Raw genomic sequence first — 21,764 nt, 5'->3', positions numbered from 1 at the left:
AATGTAATGGAATACTCCTAGCTTGCCTGGATGAGTACGGCTCCCACAATACTCAATAAGTTGGACACTGTCCAGGACAAAGCAGCCCGCTTGATTGGCACCACATCCACAAACATTCACTCCCTCCACCACCGTCGCACAGTAGCAGCAGTGTGTACCATCTACAAGATGCACTGCAGGAAATCACCAAGGCTCCTTAGACAGCACCTTCCAAACCCATGACCACTGCCACCTAGAAGGACAAGGACAGCAGACACATGGAAACACCACCACCTGGAAGTTCCCCTCCAAGTCACTCACCATCCTGACTTGGAAATATATTGCCGTTCCTTCACTGTCGCTGGGTCAAAATCCTGGAACTCCCTTACTAACAGCACTGTGGGTGTACCTACACCACATGGGCTGCAGCAATCCACCTTCTCCACCTTCTCAAGGGCAATTAGGGATGGGCAATAAATGCTGGCCCAGCCAGCAAAGCCCACATTCCATTAATGAGTAAAAAATAAATTGCCTGTGGTTGCAGAGACAAAAGACTGATTGCCATGTCTCAGCAGGCACCTAAAATCCATCTCCTGTTGATTCATATCTCAGAATATGTAAAATGGTCAGAGATCAAAGAAAACAGGTTCTGGGCACAAGGCATGGTTCTTTTTCCCTTGTAGGAATACACAGCGAAAAATGGGTTAAAAACCTAGCTGCAAAGCAGTGCTAGTGTGCTTGTGTGCTATGTGTGTGACAGCAAGAATACAACCATCTAGTCACCCTTGAAGTTGCAGGCAAAGTCTCTCTCTCTCTGTTGCTGGAGGCAAGGGTCAGCGGAAGCCACAATCAAAAAGGAAATAGGACAGCTTCTTCAGCTATCCTGCTGAACAAAGTGTCTTCAAACCCACTGAGAAACTGCCAAGGTCAGCTCTACCAGAATCACCCAACTTAACGGCCGCAACATTCCGCCATCTACTCCTCACGGACAAGCCAAATATTGATTCATTTATCTTTTTTGACATTTATTTGGACTCTGACTTCTCATTTCTGATCTGTGTGTATATGTGTTGCGTTTTTATTATTTTTCTCGGGTTTTTAGTAACTAATAAACTTATTCCTTCTTTAACTCAAGAAAGCCTGGTTAAATTGGCTCCTTCTAAAAAAAACCATTTGGGCTGGGTAAAAGTATCCACGGGGGAAGGGATCTCTTTTAGATTAACCTTGTTACGACCAACCAAGGGAGTTAAATAAAGAAGAGGAGCCAGCTCATTCCTCCTCACCCAGGGGCATAGCACAATTGCAGTCCTGTTTGGGAAGTTAACAGATTGGGGGACTTGACCCGGGGACTGGTCGTAACAAAATGTAACGGGGAAGATGTCACCACATGTAACAGAGGTGTCAACACAATTAACATTGAAATGAGCACAAGGAATACTTACCGATGACAGTACATGTCTGTTTTAAAACATATATTGGTTACTGATGATCTAGTCTAAAAAGGACAATCTCAGCTTTTCTACTCTCTCCAGATAACGGAAGTCCCTCATCCCTGGTACCATTCTAGTAAATCTCACCTGCAGCTTCTCTGAGGCCTTGACATCCTTCCTAAAGTACAGGTCAATAATCTACATCAAAAAGAGCAATAGTCCCAAGCCACTCTCTGGGAATCACTATTCCGTCAGAAAAACTGGTCTCCACTATTCTCTGTTTTCTATCTCTCAGCCAATTTTGGATCTGCGCTGCCCTTCAATCTCATGGGCTTCAATTTTGCTAACAAATCAAATATGTGGCACTTCTTAAAATGATTTTTGAAAGTCCATGTTCACAACATTAACTGCACTGACTTCATCAACCCTCTCCATTATTTTATCGCAGAACTCAATCAAGTTTGTCAGACATGATTCACCTTTGACAATTCCATGTTAGCTGTAATTTATTAACCCAAATTCTTTTAAGTAACAATCAATTTTAGCCCAGATTATGGGCACCAGAACGTTTCCTGCCACCACATTAAGCTGACTGGCCTACGGTTGCTGGATTCAACTCTCTGTCCTTTAATGAACATTTGTGACCTTCCAATCCTCATTCTCATATTCAAAGAGAATTGGAAGTCTGCAACCAAAGTCTCTGCTGCTTCCACCCTTACTCCACTCAGCAACCAAAGATTCACCCTTTCAAACTGGGTGACTTTTTCTACTTTGAGCACTCTCAATCTTTTAAGCGCCTTCACTTTAACCACTTCTATTCTGTCCAAGTTATGTGCCCATTCCTCCTTTACAGGACATGACAGAATCCTCTTCTTTAGCACAGACAGATGTAAAGTATTCATTCAGTACCTCCACCATGCCCTGTCTCCAGAAGAAGATGCCTATTTTTGTCCTTAATCAACCCCACCTTTCCTTTGGCTGTTGTTTTACTCTTTGTATGTTTATAAAATACTTTACAGTTCCTTTTTATGCTACCCACTAACCTTTTATCATACACACTCTTTGCCCTTCTTATTCCTTTTTTCAGTTCTCCTCTCCACATTCTGTATTCTGTTTGAATCAGAATCATCAGCCTGCCCAGGACAATCATGTGCTTATCAGCCAATAAGACTGCTCAAAAGAGACACAACAATTTTATTCTTATCGTATTTAGGGTCAATCATTGAAATCTGTGTTGTCAAAAGGGAACCACAGCTCTAAACTGTGCATCGTGGAAATTTCAGACAGCGTGCCTGTATTTCTAAATATATGTAGCTGATGAGCAAGACTCCCTGCCAACCCCACAAACTCAGAAAACCAACCTAATAGATAATTCAGCTAAATACAACATGAAAAAAGGAAAAAATATACTTGACTTATAACTGTGGTATTTGCAAAACAGAAGAATAATTTCTAACTTCTGAACAATCAAACATGAACATGCAATAAATGTATTTTATGGGATAAATCTAATATAAGTTTTGAAAATCAAGAAGAATACAATACCATTAAAAATAAGCCAGCAAAGCTGTTCTTTTGGCAGGGCCACTTGCATAATAAGTCGAAGGAACTTAAGAATGCTTGTGCACTTCCTCTGGGACTCCAGTTTCAGCAGTTTTGGATCAGCTTCTTTCACCATATAGTAACTGCAAATGCTGTTCATTTGCAATGCATGAATCTACAGAGTGGCAAATAGAATAATGAGGCATAATTAATTTCTGAGAAGAGTAAATAATAATGGAATAATTCGCTTAAATGAATACTGTTGATTCAACTTTCATTCTCCTTCTGTTCCTGAATATATTGAAAAACACTCATTTTGTAATGCTGCATTATGTTACTCGTAATGAGCTGATCTACTTTGTTTATTTCTGGATATCCAGTGATGATTCAATTTATTTAATATTGTTAGTTTAAGGACCTTCAGAAGAGGCAGGGGGAGAAATTGGATAAGGCCTGAAAACAGGAACAAAGATTGCGATGCACAATAAACCCATGCTCATTCATTGCAATGAAGGCAGCATACAAACTTTGTTCTGCCTGCTCATTTACATGTTTGCAGCATGTAGTCTGCGTTAAACATGGGAACATAGGAACATGCGAAGGCCATTTAACCCCTCGAGTCTATTTTACCCCCTTGTCTGCCCTCTCCAGTGGATGTAAATGATCCCATGGTACAATTTGAGATGGGCAGGTGAGTTTTCCCTGGGGCAGGATTTTCCCATTGGCAAGCGGACCCTGCCCCCCCGCTCGCCGACACGTAAAATGACGCACGATGACTTCAGGTGGAACTCCCAACGTCACCGCACCCCATTTAAATTTTCAGGTAGGCAGGGGCGCAGCAAAATCAGCTGTGCACCGCTGACCTGTCAATGGCCAATTGAGGCCATTGACAGAGTCATTAAACTAATTAATGGGCCTGCCCGTCCAACCTTAAGGTTGGCGGGCAGGCCAGGAGCCCTGGTGGGAATCGGAAAAAGCATGAAACCTCATCCACGGGTGGGATGAGGTTTCATATAGGTTTTTAAAAATGTAATTAAAGTTTTTTTTAAATTATGGACAGGTCCCAACTCATGTGACAGTGTCACATGAGGGGACATGTCAGGGAATTTCTTTTTCCAATTTTAATATTTTTGACAGTACAGCCGATCTCCCTGGGGCAGCACTTAGCCTCAGGGAGATGAGTGTGCTCTTTAGTACGCATGCGTGAAAGAGTGCACTCTTGGGTTTAGGGATTTCTCCCCCCCCGCATACAGGGAGCACATAGCGCTTCCGTGGGGACATCATGCTGGGCGGGCCTTAATTGGCCCTCCCATGTAAATTGGGGGCACCGATCAGAGGCGTGCCTCCGTGACCCACACTTCAATTTCGCCCCCGATGGGGGAAAAATCCTGCCCCTGGTGTCCTAGCCAATATATATGTTTCAATCAACATCTCAAAAAAGATTATCTGGTCATTATCATGTTGTTTTATTGCAATTTGGCTGCAGCATTTCCTTCATTACAACATTGGCTTCACTTCAGAAGTACTTCATTGGGTGTAAAGTGCTTTGAGACATCCGGTGGTCATGAAAGATGCTGTGTAAACGTAAATCTTTCTTTTATCTGCCAATCTGGGTATATGGCTTTCTATGCCAACATTTTTTTTTCTTTCATGGGATGTGGGAATCTCTGGCTAGGCCAGTATTTATTGCCCTTCCCTAACTGCCCATGAGAAGGTGGTGGTGGTGAGCTGCCTTCTTGAACTACTGCAGTCCATGTTTTTTACCTACACACACAATGCTGTTAGGGCGGGATTTCCAGGATTTTGACCCAGTGACAGTGAAGGAACGGCGATATACTTCCAAGTCAGGATGGTGTATGGTTTGGAGGGGAACTTCCAGGTGGCGGTGCTCCCATATGTGTCTGCTGCCCTTGTCCTTCCAGATGGTAGTGGTCGTGGGTTTAGAAGGTGTTGTCTTACAAGGCTTGGTGAATTCCTGCAGTGCATCTTGTAGGTGGTACACACTGCTGCCACTGTGCCCCGGTGGTGGAGGGAGTGAATGTTTGTGCATGGGGTGCCAATCAAGCGGGCTGTTTGGCCTCAATAGTGTCAAGCTTCTTGAGTGTTTTTGAAGCTGCACTCATCCAGGCAAGTGAAGGGTATTCCAACACGCTCCTGACTTGTGCCTTGTAGATGGTGGACAGGCTTTGGAGAGTCAGGTGGTGAGTTACTCGCTGCAGGATTCCTAGGCTCTGACATGCTCTTGTAGCCACAGTATTTATATGGCTAGTGCAGTTCAGTTTCTGGTCAATGATAACCCCCAGGATGTTGAGAGTGGGGACAGCCTTGGTAATGCCTTGAATGTCAAGGGGCAATGGTTAGATTCTCTCTTGCTGGAGATGGTCATTACCTGGCACTTGTGTGGAATGAATGTTACTTGCCATCTGTGCCACATGCCAGCCCAAGCCCAGATATTGTCCAGGTCTTGCTGCATTTGGACATGGACTGCTTCAGTATCTGAGGAGTCGCAAATGGTGTTGAACACTGTGCAATCATCAGCGAACATCCCCACTTCCGACCATATGATGGGAGGAAGGTCACAGATGAAGCAGCTGAAGATGGTTGTAGTAGTTTAAGTAGTTTAAGAATATGGTAAATAGTTGAGGTCACAACACAGATCTTTGCAGGACACCACATTCTGTCAAGTAGAGTACCTGCCTATTATCCCTACCCTCTGTTCCCAGTCATTCAGCCAATTTCCTAACCAGTCAATAATTTGCCTTCAACTCAATGAGCCTCAACTTTAGCTAATAGTCTTTTATAAGGAACTTTGTTAATTGGCTTCTTGAAATCCATGCATAGTTATTCCCCTTTCTAATATTTTAGTCACCTCATAAAAAAAAAAATCAAATTCATCAGGCATGGCCTACCCTTTAAAATCCATGCTGGCTCTCTTTCATCAGCTGAAAATTTTCAAAATTTCACCCTATCCTTAATTATAGATTCTAGTAATTTCCAAACAACAGACAGTAGGCTAACCCGATCTATAATTCCCTGGTTTCCCTCTCACATTTCTTAAAGAATGGAGTGACACGCACAGTTTTCCAACCTAAAGTAGCAATTCCAAATCAAGAAAACTTCACAAAATTATAGTTAGGGCATCTGCAATGTTCTCAGCTACTTCCTTTAAAACCTTGGCTTGAGGGAAAAGAATTGCTCCCTGAAGACCCTAGAAGGCAATGGTCTACTACTAAGAGTCTTTCTCCCGAATCTCTTACTCTCTCTGTGGGCAGCTTTTCTTCCCCTGTGTTGCCTCTGCTCAATCTCTCCGACATCCTGCAAACCAAGGGGAGTGGTAATTACAGTATCCACAAATGGAAGCAAGGGGCAAGAAGTAGTTGATGTTGCCAACAACAGGAGTGCTGAGGACCTGGATGTAGTGTCGAAAAAGGTTAAATCACATTGTTAGGTCAGGAAAGGCAAGTCGTATACCACTTTTAGTTGTCAGTCTCTGTCCTCCAGCACTCCTCGAACCAAAACAAAAACAAAAATACCTGGAAAAACTCAGCAGGTCTGACAGCATCTACGGAGAGGAATACAGTTAACGTTTCGAGTCCGAATGACTCATCAGAACTAAGGAAAAATAGAAAAGAGGTGAAATATAAGCTGGTTTAAGGGGGGGAGTGGTGGGACAGGTAGAGCTGGATAGAGGGCCAAGTGATAAGTGGAGGTTGCCAAAAGATGTCATAGATAAAAGGACAAAGAGGTGTTGACGGTGGTGATATTAGCTAAGAAATGTGCTAATCGGTGACATTAAGGGTAGAAAGCAAGACGAGCAAGGTACAGATAGCCCTAGTGGGGGTGGAGTGGAGAGAAGGGATCGAAATAGGCTAAAAGGTAGAGATAAAACAATGGATGGAAATACATTTAAAAGTAATGGAAATAGGTGGGAAAAGAAAAATATATATAAATTATTGGAAAAAGGGGGATCGGAAAGGGGGTGGGGTTGGAGGAGAGAGTTCATGATCTAAACCTGTTGAACTCAATATTCAGTCCAGAAAGCTATAAAGTGCCTAGTCAGAAGATGAGGTGCTGTTCCTCCAGTTTGCTTGGAGCTTCATTGGAAGCATGGCAGCAGGCCAAGGACAGACATGTGGGTATGAGAGCAGGATGGTGTGTTGAAATGGCAAGCGACAGGGAGGTCTGGGTAATGCTTGCGGACTGACCGAAGGTGTTCCGCAAAGCGGTCACCCAGTCTACATTTGGTCTCTCCAATGTAGAGGAAACCGCATTGGGAGCAGCGAATGCAATAGACTAAATTGAGGGAAGTGCAAGTGAAATGCTGCTTCACTTGAAAGGAGTGTTTTGGCCCTTGGACGGTGAGGAGGGGGGGAAGTAAAGGGGCAGGTGTTGCACCTTCTGCGGTTGCTTGGGAAGGTGCCGTGGGAGGGGGTTGAGGTGTAGAGGGTGATGGAGGAGTGGACCAGGGTGTCCCGGAGGGAATGATCCCTGCAGAATGACACCAGGGAGGGTGAAGGGAAGATGTGTTTGGTGGTGGCATCATGCTGGAGTTGGCGGAAATGGCGGAGGATGATCCTTTGAATGCGGAGGCTGGTGGGGTGATAAGTGAGGACAAGGGGGACCCTATCATGGTTCTGGGAGGGAGAGGAAGGTGTGAGGGCGGAAGCGCGGGAGATGGGCCGGACACGGTTGAGAGCCCTGTCAACCACCATGGGTGGAAAACCTTGGTTAAGGAAGAAGGAAGACATGTCAGAGGAACTGTTTTTGAAAGTGGCATCATCAGAACAGATGCGACGGAGGCGAAGGAACTGAGAGAATGGGATGGAGTCCTTACAGGAAACGGGGTGTGAGGAGCTGTAGTCAAGGTAGCTGTGCGAGTCGGTAGGCTTGTAATGAATATTGGTGGACACCAGAAATTGAGACAGAGAAGTCAAGGAAGGGAAGGGAAGTGTCAGAGATGAACCATGTAAAAATGATGGAGGGGTGGAAATTGGAAGCAAAATTAATCAATTTTTCCAGGTCCAGACAAAAGCATGAAGCAGCACCGAAGCAGTCATTGATGTACCGGAGAAAGATTTGTGGGAGGGGGCCGGAGTAGGACTGGAACAAGGAATGTTCCACATACCCCATGAAGAGACAGGCATAATGGGGGCCCATGCAGTTCCTTTAACCAACCCAACTTACAGTTGAACACATTCCTTTCTCTCCGGGCGCCTCCTCAAATTTCCCTCTGAACTTCAACCCTCACACTCATCCTCATCCTATTACTATCTCACACCATCCCTCAGAGGCACACTCCACAATTGTTATTTTTTCCTCTTCACACATCACACTTCTCACACTTATAACTCTTTGCTTTCTCTCACTGCAAGAGAGGGGAGTGTACAAGTCCAGGGAGAGGCAGAGAAATCAGCAGGGCGGCATCGACATTAGGTGCCAGCAATGGTAGATGAGAATCTCCCACATACCTGGAGGCAGAATAAGATATGATGCTTGGCATTTAACATTCACTCATTTTGAATTGTTTTTGCTTTAAACTTAAGTGTCAAGATCTGCACCACTTAGACTTTGAAACTTTCCCACGTCAGGTCTAATCAATGTTTATCACCTTCCATAACTACTTTACAAGTGATGGAGGGGCTGGAGCAGGAAGTGGCCAAGGAGTCCTCAGACTCGGTGGCACACTCTGAGGGAGCACCACCGCACGACTTGCACACACCTTCCAACAGCGTAGATACACACATCTTGGTGGGGACACCAATAGAGATAGCTAGATTGTCACATGGTAAGGAGCACATTACATGTGAGCAGGACCAGATGCTGGAGACAGTGACAGCAGAGGAGATGCCCATCGAAGGACACAGGACACTCCAAGCAATGTTCAGCTGGACATAGGTGCTGAGTCTTTTTTTATATATATTCTTTCATGGGATGTGGGCATCGCTGGATAGGCCAGCAATTATTGCCCATCTCTAATTGCCATCAAGAAGGTAGTGGTGAGCTGCCTTCTTGAACTGCTGCAGTCCATCTGAAGCAGGTACAACCACAGTGCTATTGGGGAGGGACTTCCAGTATTTTGATCCAGCAATAGTGAAGGAACAGCATGGCAGTTCTAAATCAGGATGGTGTGTGGCAAATTGTAGGTCATGGTGTTCCCTTGTGCCTGTTGCTCTTGACTTTCTTGGTGGTAGAGGTTGCGAGTTTGGAAGGTGCTGTCGAAGGGGGCTTGTTGAGTTGCTAGAGTACATCTTGTAGATGGTACACACTGCTGCCACTGTGCGTCAGTGGTGCAGGGAGTGGATGTTGAGGGTAATGGATGGGATGCCAATCAAGCAGGTTGCTTTGTCTATGATGGTGTCGAGCTTCTTCAGTATTGTTGGAGCTGCACTCATCCAGGCAAGTAGACAGTATTCCATCACACTCCTGATTTGTGCCTTGTAGAAGATTAGGGAGTCAGGGGATGAGTTACTGTCAGCAGAATTCCCTGCTCTTGTAACCACAGAATTTATATGGCTGGTCCAGTTCAGTTTCTGGTCAATACTCACCCCAAGGACATTGGTACAGGAGGATTCAGCAATGGCAATGCTATTGAATGTCAAGGGGGAGATGGTTGACTTCCCTAATTTTGGAGAAGCTCAATCGTGCATGAATGTTACTGCCGCACATCAGCCCAAGCCTGAATGTTGTCCAGGTCTTCAGCACACGGGCACAGACTGCTGCAGTATCTGAGGAGTCGCAAATCCTACTGAACATTGTGCATTCATCAACAAACATCCCCACTTCTAACCTTATGATGGAGGGAAGTTCATTGATGAAGCAGCTGAAGGTGAATGGGCCAAGGACACTACCCTAAGGAACTCCAGCAGTGATATCCTGGGTCTGAGATGATTGACCTCCAACACGCACAACCATCTTCCTTTGTCCTAAGTATCACTCCAACCGGTGGAGAATTTTCTCCGTCATTGCCATGGACTCCAGTTTTGCTACGGCTCTTTTATGCCACACTCAGTCAAATGCTGCTTTAGTGTCAAGGGCAGTCACTCTTACCTCACCTCTTGAGGTCTGCTTTTTTGTCCATGTCTGGACTAAGGCTGTAATGACATCAGTGCAGAGTGGTGTTGCCCTAACCCAAGCTGAGCGTCAGTGAGCAGGTTATTGCTGAGTAAGTACCACCTGATAGCACTGTCAATGACACATTCCATCATCTTACTCACGATCGCAACTACACTGATGGGGCAGTGATTGGCTCGGTTGGATTTGTCCTAGCTTTTGTGGACAGATACGAAAGCCACTTTAACATCACCATCTCATCTAAGAAGCTACCCAAAAGGCCTCCCAATCCCTTAATGGGGAAGGCTCGGCACACACAGAGCAGGCCTGCAACCTTCTGAACTGATCTTTAATCCACAGTGTCTTTATGCAGGTAAAGCTAGCCCTCAACAGGAGGGAGAGAGAAAAGATGGGTGGTGGAAACCGGAGCTAAGAAGCCTCAGGCAATTTGAGGAGCAGGCTGTAGATCTGGCAGGGGAGGACACAGACCATGGATGTGCTGACGGTAAGATAGGCCTACCACAGAGTAAGGATCTCAACTGGCCATAGCTGTCATGTACTTTCCTCATATGAAAAAGGCTGTCCCTTTCACCAGCCTTTTGTGCTGACCTTGAGCTCCACCCAGCCGAAAAGATCCACCTCCCACCTCAATGTATCGCAGTTTGACATCGAGGGCATTGCCTTGCTGCTGCAGAGATGATGTACGTCTCCTTCCAAACTTGCTCCATCACCTTTTACCCTTCCCCTGTCACCCACCAACTTCCCACCCCTGTCTACTCTCCGCTCTGTCACCCTTGAACTTCCCCCCCATCACTCTGGGGGACCCTATCATCATCCACCTCCAAATGCCTTTCCTCCCATCAGAGCCCACACCTGTTACCGTCCCCTGCCCACCCTGGCCCTGCTCCCTCCCATTATCTGTGCCACCTGTCGTGTCCCCCTCCAGAGGTGGGGAGGCAATGGCCTAGTGGTGGCGTAGTCATTTTTAGGTATGCCTGGTGCTGCTCTTGGCATGCCCTCCTGCACTCTTCATTGAACCAGGGTTGATCCCCTGGCTTGATGGCAATGGTAGAGTGGGGAATATGCCAGGCCATGAGGTTACAGATTGTGTTTGAGTACAATTCTGCTGCTGCTGATGGCCCACAGCGCCTCATGGATGCCCAGTCTTCAGTTGCTAGCTCCGTTCGAAATCTATCCCATTTAGCATGGTGGACAGAGGGTACCCTCAATGTGAAGGCAGGACTTTGTCTCCACAAGGCCTATGCGGTGGTCACTCCTACTGATACTGTCATGGACAGATGCATCTGCGGCAGGCAAGTTGGTGAGGATGAGGTCAAGTGTGTTTTTCCCTCTTGTTGGTTCCCTGACCACCTACTGCAGGGCCAGTCTAGCAGCTATGTCCTTTAGGATTCGACGAGCTCAGTCAGTAGTGGTGCTAACAAGTCACTCTTAGTGGACATGTAGTAGTAATGGACATTAAAGTCCCCCCCACCCAGAGTATATTCTGCGCCCTTGCCATGCTCAGTACTTCCTCCAAGTGGTGTTCAACATGGAGGAGCACTGATTCATCAGCTGAGGGAGGGCAGTACGTGGTAATTAGTTTGAGGTTTCCTCACCCATGTTTGATCTGATGCCATGAGACTTCATGGGGTCCAGAGTCAATGCTGAGGATTCCCAACTCCCTCCCAACCACTGTGCCGCCACCTCTGCTGGACCTGTCCTGCCGGTGGACAGATGGTGGTGTCTGGGACATTATCTGTAAGATATGATTCCATGAGGATGACTATGTCAGGCTGTTTCTTGACTAATCTATGAGACAGCTCTCCCAATTTTGGCACTCGCCTCCAGATGTTAGTAAGGGGGTCTTTATAGGGTAGGCAGGGCTGAGTTTGCCGCCGTTTCCAGTGCCTCGGTTGATGCCAGGAGGTCCGTCCAGTTTCATTACTTTTTTGAGACTTTTTAGCAGTTTGATACAACTGAAACAATGGCTTGTTAGGTCATTTCAGAGGGCATTTAAGAGTCAACCACATTGCTGTGCGTCTGGAATCACATGTAGGCCAGACCAGGTAAGGACTGCAGATTTCCTTCCCTAAAGGGCATGAGTGAACCAGATGGGTTTTTACAACAATCGACAATGGTTTCCTGTTCATTATTAGACATTTTAATTCCAGATTTTTATTAAATTCAAATTCCACCAATTGCTGTGGCATAATTCAATCCCGGGTCCCCAGAGCATTACCCTGTATATCTGGGTTACAAGCAACAATACCACTACGCCATCACCTTCCCGGATCAAATCCAGCAGTCCTGCCACATCCAGTTGTGAATGGTAGTGGACAATTAAACAAATCACTGAAGGAGGAGGCTCCACAAATATCCCATCCTCATTGGTGGGGTAAAAGATAAGGCCGAAGCACTCGCTACAATCTTCAGCCAGAAGTGCCGAGTGGATGATCCATCTTTGCCTCCTTCAGAAGGATGCCAGTCTTCAGCCAATTCGATTCACTCCACGTGATATCAATAAATGGCTGAAGGCACAGGATACTGCAAAGACTTTGGGCCCTGACAACATTCTGGCAATAGCACTGAAGACTTGTGCTCCAAAACTTTCTGCACCCAAGCTGTTCCAGTACAGTTACAACACTGGCATCTACCCAGCTATGTGGAAAATTACCCAGGTGTGTCCTGTGCACAAAAAGCAGGACAAATTCAACCCAGCCAATTACCGCCCATCAGTCTACTCTCGATCATCAGTAAAGTAATGGAAGGGCTCATCAATAGTGCTATCAAGCAGCACTTGCTTAGGAATAACCTGCTCACTGACGCCCAGTTTGGGTTCTGCCAGGGCCACTCAGCTCCTGACCTCATTACAGCCTTGGTTCAAAAATGGACAAAAGAGCTGAACTCCCAAGGTGAGGTGGGAGTGACTGCCCTTGACATCAAGACAGCATTTGACCGGGTGTGGCATTAAGGAGCCCAAGCAAAGCTGGAGTCAATGGGAATTGGGGCGGTGGGGGGAAAAACTTCCACTGGTTGGAGTCATACCTAACACAAAGGAAGGTGGTTGTGGTTGTTGGGGATCAATCATTTCAGCTTCAGGACATCATTGCAGGAGTTCCTCAGGGTAATGTCCTAGGCCCAACCATCTTCAGCTGTTTGGTCAGTGACTTTCCTTCCATCATAAGGTCAGAAGTGGGGATGTTCGCTGATGAATGAACAATGTTCAGCACCATTCGCAACTCCTCAGGTACTAAAGCAGTCCATGTCCAAATGCAGCAAGACCTGGACCAGGCTTGGGCTGACAAGTGGCAAGTGACATTCACGCCACACAAGTGCCGGGCAATGACCATCTCCAACAAGAGAGAATCTAACGATCACTATCTGACATTCAATGGCATTACCATTACTGAATCCCCCACTATCAAGATCCTGAGGGTTACCATTGATCAGAAACTGAACTGCACTAGCCATATAAATACTGTGGCTACAAGAGCAGGTCAGAGACTAGGAATCGTGTGACGAGTAACTCACCTCCTGACTCCCCAAAGCCTGTCCACCATCTACAAGACGCAAGTCAGGAGTGTGATGGAATACTCCCCACTTGCTTGGATGAGTGCAGCTCCCACAACACGCAAGAAACTTGACAGTCCAGGACAGAGTAGCCCGCTTGATTGGCACCACATCCACAAACATTCATTCTCCCCACCATCGACGCACAGTAGCAGCAGTGTGTACCATCTATAAGATGCACTGCAGGAATCCACCAAGGCTCCTTTGACAGCACCTTCCAAACCCATGTCCACTACCATCTAGAAGGACAAGGGCAGCAGATACATTGGAACATCACCACCTGGAAGTTCCCCTCCAAGTCACTCACCATCCTGACTTGGAAATATATCGCCATTCCTTCACTGTCGCTGGGTCAAAATCCTGGGACTCCCTTCTTAACAGCACTGTGGGTGTACCAACACCACATGGACTTCAGCAGTTCAGGAAGGCAGCTCACCACCACCTTCTCAAGGGCAACTTGAGCAAAGCTTCAATGGAAGAAAGCAAGTTGCACGTTACCAGGTCTTGGGCTACAGGAAGATATAGACGGGATGGTCAAATGGGCAGATAAGTGGCAGATGGAATTTAACCCTGAAAAGTATGAGGTGATACACTTTGGAAGGAGTAATTTGACAAGGAAGTATTCAATGAACGGCATGGCACTAGGAAGTTCTGAGGAACAAAGGGACCTTGGCGTGCGTGTCCATAGATCTCTGAAGGAGGGGCATATTAGTGGGGTGGTGAAAAAGGCATATGGGACACTTGCCTTTATCAATCGAGGCATAGATTACAAAAGTAGGGAGGTCATGTTGGAGTTGTATAGAACCTTGGTGAGGCCACAGCTGGACTACTGTGTGCAGTTCTGGTCGCCACATTATAGGAAAGATGTGATTGCACTGGAGGGGGTGCAGAGGAGATTCATTAGGATGTTGCCTGGGATGAAACATTTAAGTTATGAAGAGAGGTTGGATAGACTTGGGTTGTTTTTGTTGGAACAGAGAAGACTGAGAGGCGACCTGATTGAGGTGTACAAGATTATGAGGGGCATGTACAGGGTGGATTGGGAGCAGCTGCTCCCCTTAGTTGAAGGGTCAGTCGCAATGGGGCATAAGTTTAAGGTGAGGGGCAGGAGGTTTAGGGGGGATGCGAGGAAAAACTTTTTTACCCAGAGGGTGGTGACGGTCTAGAATGCACTGCCTGGGAGGGTGGTGGAGGCGGGTTGCCTCACATCCTTTAAAAAGTACCTGGATGAGCACTTGGCACGTCATAACATGGACCAATGGCTATGGGCCAAGTGCTGGTAAATGGGATTAGGTAGGTAGGTAGGTCAGGTGTTTCTCACGTGTCGGTACAGACTTGATGGACCGAAGGGCCTCTTCTGCACTGTGATTCTGTGTGTTTCTGTGAACTAAGGATCAGCAATAAATGCTGGCCCAATCAGCGAAGCCCACATCTCGTGAATGATTAAATAAAAAGACACACACTCTGAACCTCCCACCCTACCGCATTCCACCCTTTCCCCCTCACTGTTCTCTCTAATCATCAAGTACCCAGAGTTCTCCCCCTAGTACCCCACCATCGACTCCACAGACCACACCCTCTAAAACACTACTCCCCCTTCCAGCCTTCAAAGCCCTATCCCTCCCTCCAGCCTTCCACCCCATTTCCATGCTTCATCCCCACCTCCAGCTTTCCAGCCTTCACCTCATCTCCAGCCTTCCAGCCTTCATCCCCGTTTCCAGCCTTTCACCACCCCACCCCACCCCCCCTCCCCTCCCCATGCACAGCAGCTTTGGCTCTTGGCACCAGAGAGGAGTGTGCAAGAGTAGGGAAGGCAGCATCGAGTGCCCGGTAAATCAAGGATGTCTTCCTCGCCAGGTGCACTTATGTGCAGCCATGAAACAGAATGTTCTAAATTCCCCTAAATTTGGAGGGAGGACAAGATTCCAGTGTGTTGGGGTTTTAACAAGCATTCATGAGATATAAATGGATTTCTCGACGTAGATTAGCGGGAAACTCGATTAGCCTTTAAGCTGCCATGAAAGTCGGGAAAACAAGATTCCAAAGCTAACTTCCCAACGTCGGGAAACTGATTTTTGGCCTCCTGCCAAATCCTGCTCCTCTGCCCACCACATTTCCCACTGCTGGCGGGAGAAAAAAATTCCAGCCATTGAGCTGGAGTGGATGTTGAAGAGATTTTGACACTGGAGTAGTAACCCAGAGGCCCAGGCTAATGCTCTGGGGACACAGGTTCAAATCCCACCATGGCAGTGTGGAACTGAAAGCTAGTGTCAGTAACGGTGACCATAAAAACTATCATCGATTGTCGTAAAAACCCACCTGGTTAACCAATGTCCTTTAGGGAAGGAAATCTGCTGTCCTTAGTCAATCTGGCCTACATGTGACTCCAGACCCACAGCGATGTGGCTGACTTTTAACTGCCCTCTGAAATGGCCTAGAAAGCTACTCAGTTCATGGGCAATTAGGAATGGACAAGAAGTGTTGGCCTTGCCAGCAATGTAAACATCCCATGAAAGAATAAGTAAAAAAAATCATAAGGGAGTGAGAGGAGTTTCTGGACAGTTTTACCCAGAATATAGTCAAACCCCATGGGAAAACACAGGTTCAAGAAAGGGAGAGTGTGACTGATAGCGAGTAGCCAACATCCTGTACAACTGTCGCAAAACATCCCTACTTTTACATCCCTGAACCTGCATACTAACTTTTCCTGATTCGTGTGTCAAGATACCTGTACCTCAGAGCTCTGCAATCTCCCTCCATTTAAACAATATGCTGCTTTTCCCTGCCAAAGTGGGCAAGTTCAATATACTCCATCTGCCAATTTTTTTGCCCACTCACTTGACCTATCTATCTCCCTTTGCAGATTCCTTATGTCCTCTTCACAACTTACTTTCCTACCTATTTTTGTGTCATCAACAAATTTAGCAACAATACATTCGGTCCCTTGTCCAAGTCATTGATACAAATTGTAAATAGTTGAGGACCCAGCACTGATCCCTGTGGCACTCCAATCGTCACATATTGCCAACCCAAAAAAGACCCAGCTATCTCTACTCTCTGCTTCCTGTTAGCTAACCAATCCTCTATCCATGATAATCTGTTACCCCCTACACCATGAGCTCTTATTTGCACAGTGACCTTTGATGTGGCACCTTATCAAATGCCTTCTGGAAATCTAAGTACAGCACATCCACATTTTCCCCTTTGTCCTTCCTGCTTGTTACTTCCTCAAAGAACTCCAATTGGTCAAAAATGATTTCTCTTTCATAAAACCATGTTGATTCTGCTTGATTGCATTGAGATTTTCTAAGTGCACCACTATAACCTCCTTAATAATAGATTCCAGCAATTTCCCTAAGACAGATGTTGAGCTAACTGGCCTGTGTTCCACCCATCCCTCCAACTGTTTATTGCAGTCAGTGATGACCTCCCTGCCTTGTTTTCTATGGAGCTGTTTTCTTTGCTGATGGACCGGTTGCTTTTTTGATACCTTCATACATGTCCCTAGCATTCCCTGTGTCAAGACACTTGGATATTATGGCAAAGTGGTAGCAGCAAAACTCAGGTCGTCTCTGTCCATTCTTATTTACCTTTAGCAGACCATGATGTCCAAGGCTGGAGAGCCATGCCTCTTGGTCCGTGCCCACTCTTGTGTTGAAATCCCCAGTAGGTAAAGACTTGGGGATTCTGCTGAAACAGTACCAACATCCTCATAGAACTGATCTTTTACCTCTCAAGTGGGGCACAGCGTTTGGAGCATGGATACTCACATGGTTAAGTGGCCCTGTTTGAATTGAGAGGCGAATGGAGAGTACACTTTCTGAACCATTTGTGGGGAGCTCTATCATTGGAAGTAAGCTCCTTACAACGAAGCCTAAACTTTGCTCACATATTTCCTCTAATTCTTCCCCGCCAGACAAATGTGTAATGTTTTTCTTTCAGTGATCCACTCTCAGCGAGCTTCATCTCTTGGAGGGACTCTATGTCAATGTTCAGCCTATCAAGTTCCATGTCGATCACAGCTGTATTGCACGTGTTATCGGCCAGCTGCAAGTCGTCTGTCAGTCTCTGATGTTCCAGCTTGACAATAAAAGAGTTGGCATCTTCTTTCTTTTCTTTTGTTTTGGTTGATTGCCTGGTGCAATGGATTCTGTTAATGTTGAGCAGAGACTCCAAGCTCCAAGCACCCACTCAAGTAGAAGGACCGTGGGACTGCCCATCTTGAAGTGGGCTGACCAGTGGGTCATGGTGGTCCCTCCCACCATCAGATGCAGCTCGTAGCACTCATTCTCTATGCCAATTGAGTTGGGCTTATCACTTGTAACTGCTATCTCCCATGTTGTGTTCATGGTCTGCAGTGAAACTGGAGTGTCCTTTCCAGGGCACAGGCCTGGGCAAAATTTATGGAGATCCTGGGGCTGCCCAAACATCAGGGTGTGCTTCTTAATATCTCCAGATGAGTCCAAAGGAATGCAAAGCATTACACTTAGCATCGGCTTGGTTGCAGGAGTTTCCAGAAAGAAGATGTATTTAGACATCAGTCCACCTTTGGGTTCCACTCCTGATATTTTGTGAGGATTTACTCCTTTAGATTTCAACTCTCTCTCAGTATCCAGAAAGCAGTGAAGCTATTCAACCATAGCTGGGAGTTTGGTACATGAGTGCCAGGGCATGTCCACATACCTGTAGGGCTGCACACTGCATGTCTGGGAGCCAAACTCCTCTGAGTTCCTCTGAAGCTTTGGCCTTGGGCTGTGAGGGACCCAGTTTCTGTGTGTTGCCCGAGGAGGCACAGCAGAGGATTTGCCCATTGAGAAGCTGTGTATTGACAGGGGGAGACTTATACATTTAGCTCTCTTTTCATATTGCTACTAGCCAGTGGTGTAGGCGAAAAACGAGGGGCAAACTAGCACACAAAAGCAGAAACCATGCTAACACTCTTCACCCGCACACCAGGCCACCACATCAACCTGTTGGAAAATTGTAGAATGGGCAAATAATTCGCAAATGAAATTCAATACAGATAAATTTGAGGCCATATATTTTGGTAGAAAAATAGAAATGTCACTTGTTACTTAGAAGGTGCAAGTTTAGGTGGGGTAGAGGAACAAAGGGATCTCGGAGTATAAATACATCAGTCACTAAAAGTTACACCACAGGTTAACAAGGCCATAAAAAAACAAACCAAACACTAGACTTTATTTCTAGAGGGATAGAATTTAAAAGTAGGGACCGTTAAGCTGAACCTACATCAAACCTTGGTTAGGCCACATTTGGAGTACTGCACGCCGTTCTGGTGGCCATATTATAAAAATAAATATAGAGGTACTAGAGAGGGTTCAGAGAAGATTTACAAGGATGATACCATAATTACATGGGTATACATATCAGGAAAGGATCAACAGGTTGGTTGCTTTTCTAAAAAGAAGGCTGAGGGGTCACCTGGTGGAGATCTTTGAAACTATGAAAGATTTTGATAGAGTGGATAAAGAGAGAATGTTTCCTCTTGTGGGGAAGGGCATAACTAGAGGCCATCAATAGATCATGAAGGATGGGTGGAGGTGCGAGTAGAACATAAACACCAACATGGACTGGTTGGGCCAAATGGCTCATTTCTGTGCTTTAGATCCTATGTAAAACGGATCATTTTCAGGATGGCAAGCCGTTACTCATGGGATGCTGCAAGGATCAGCACTTGAACTTCAGCTATTCACAATATATATTAATAACTTAGATGAAGGTACCGAATGCAATATATCCACATTTGCTGACAATACAAAGCTATGTGGAAAAGTAAACTGTGAGAGGGACACAAAAGAATTAAGACCAACTAAGTGATTGAGCAACAAGTTGGCAGATGGCGTAAAATGTGAGGAAATGTGAAATTATCCACTATGGTTGGAAGAATGAAAAAGCAAATTATTCTTAAAGATGAGTGACCAGTAAATGTTGGATTTAAAGGAATTTAGGTTTCCTTGCACATGAATCACAAAAAGTTAATATGCAGGTACAACAAGCAATTAGGAAAGCAATTTTTTGTATTGCTCCTTCATTGGATGTAGGTGTTGCTGGTAAGGCCAGCACTTATTGTCCATCCCTAATTGCCCTTGAAAAGGTTGTGGTGAGCTGTCTCCTTGAACTGAAATTCATGTGGTGCTGATGTATCCACGGTGCCATTAGGGAGGGTATTCCAGGATTTTGAGTCAGTGATGATGAAAGAACAGCGATATATTTCATGGTTCAGGGCAATCACGCACCCGACTGACCTTTCAGCCCCACCTTCTTCCTATTCCACTCTTTCAGCCCAATATTCCAAGTACGGTCTAAGGAGAGTCTGTAGAGAGTCTTCACAATGGAAAAGGATGACGCAGGTATAGACATTCAGGGTGGAGGACTGTGAAATATTACAGGAAATTAACATAGAGAAAGAGGAGGTACAAGCGGGTTTAGCGTCCCCAAATCCGCAGGCCTGGGTGAGATGCATCCCAGACTGTTGAGGGAGGCAAGGGAAGAGCTATCAGGGGCCCTGGCAGTAATTTTCAAATCCTCCCTGGCCACAGGTGAGGTGCTAGAGGACTGAAGGACTGCTAACGCTGTCTCATTATTAAAAAAGGGAAGGGATAGACCAGGAAATTACAGGCCAGTCAGTTCTAACCTCGGTAATGGGGAAGTTTGTAGAAAGAATTCTGAGGGATAGAATATATCTGCACTTAGAGAGACAAGGATTAGTCAGGGATAGTCAGCATGGATTTGTTAAGGGAAGGTCGTGTTTGACAAATTTGATCGAATTTTTTCAGTCAACCAGGACTGTTGGTGAGGTTGATTTGATGTGGTCTACATGGACTTTAGCAAGGCTTTTAATAAGGTCCCTCACGGCAGACTGGTCAAGAAAGTAAGAGTTCATGGGGTCCAAGGCAAAGTGGCACGTTGGATCCAAAATTAGCTGAGAAGCAGGAAGCAGGGGGTGATGGTAGAGGGATGTTTCTGTGACTGGAAGTCTGTTTCTAGTGGGGTTCCACGGGGCTCGGTGCTGGGGCCCTTGCAGTTTGTGGTGTACATAAATGATTTGGACTTAAATGTAGGGGGTATGATCAAGAAGTTCCCGGATGACATGAAAATTGCTTGGGTGGTAAATAGTGAGGAGGATAGCCATAAACTGCAGGAGGACATCAATGGGCTGGTCAGGTGGGCAGAGCAGTGGCAAATGGAATTCAACCCGGAAAAGTGAGAGGTAATGCACTTGGAGAGGGTGAACAAGGCAAGAGATTACACTATGAATGGTAGGACCCTGGAAAGTACTTAAGATCAGAGGGACCTTGGTGTGCATATGCACAGATCCTTGAAGGTAGCAGAGCAGCTGATAAGGTGGTTAAGAAGGCATATGAGATATTTGTTTTTATTAGCCGAGGAGTAGAATATGAGAGCAGGGAGGTTTTGTTGGAACTGTGTAAAACGGTTAGGCCACAACTGGAGTACTGCGTACAGTTCTGGTCACCACATTATAGGAAGGATGTGATTGCACTGGAGAGGGTACACAGGAGATTTACCAGGGTGCTGCTTGGGCTGGAGGATCTGAGCTATGAGGAAAGATTGGATAGGCTGGGGTTGTTTTCCTTGGAGCAGCAAAGATTGGGAGGGGGCCTGATGGAGGTGTATAAGGTTATGAGGAGGATAGATAGGGTGGATAGGAAGGCATTTTTTCCATTAGTAGAGGGGTCAATAACCAGGGGGCATAGATTTAAGGTAAGAAGTAGAAGGCTAAGAGGGGAGTTGAGGAGAATTTTTTTCACCCAGAGGGTGGTGGGAGTCTGGAACTTATTGCCTAAAAGGGTGATTGAACCAGAAATTCTCGTAACATTTAAGAAGTATTTAGATATTCACTTGCATTGCCATAGCCTCCAGGGCAATAGGGCAAGCGCTGGAAATGGGACTAGTGTAGTCAGATCTTTGTTGACCGGTGCGGACACGATGGGCCAAATGGCCTCCTTCTGTGCTGTAAACATCTATGAGTCTATGATCCTAAGGTTTGGTAGCGTTCAGCAGCTTCTCTATTTTTCATTTCAATCCCTTTGGAAATAAGTTTGTTGCTTGTTTTTTATGGTCTTCTTAGCCTGTGGCACCACTTTCAGTGATTTGTGTATTTGTACTGCTGGATCCCTTTGCGCCTTCCCCTACCTTGTTTAGAATCTCATC

The 21,764-nt window shown here is 45.9% G+C and overlaps 1 protein-coding gene across 1 annotated transcript in view; it reads right to left on the bottom strand.

The window, feature by feature from the left end:
* The window catches only part of cfap54 (cilia and flagella associated 54), a 264,156-nt gene that overhangs the window by 230,005 nt on the left and 12,387 nt on the right, over window positions 1-21,764 (bottom strand). The window contains exon 4 of the mRNA XM_078554638.1: window positions 2,955-3,126. Within this exon, the coding sequence (XP_078410764.1) occupies window positions 2,955-3,126 (172 nt within the window). The remainder of the gene's footprint in view (window positions 1-2,954; window positions 3,127-21,764) is intronic.

Source organism: Cetorhinus maximus, chromosome 12, assembly GCF_964194155.1.
Source record: "Cetorhinus maximus chromosome 12, sCetMax3.hap1.1, whole genome shotgun sequence".
In the NCBI taxonomy this organism is placed as follows: Eukaryota; Metazoa; Chordata; class Chondrichthyes; order Lamniformes; family Cetorhinidae; genus Cetorhinus; species Cetorhinus maximus.
The sequence above is the reverse complement of the archived record's forward strand: the minus strand, read 5'-3'. Positions and strand labels throughout refer to the sequence as shown.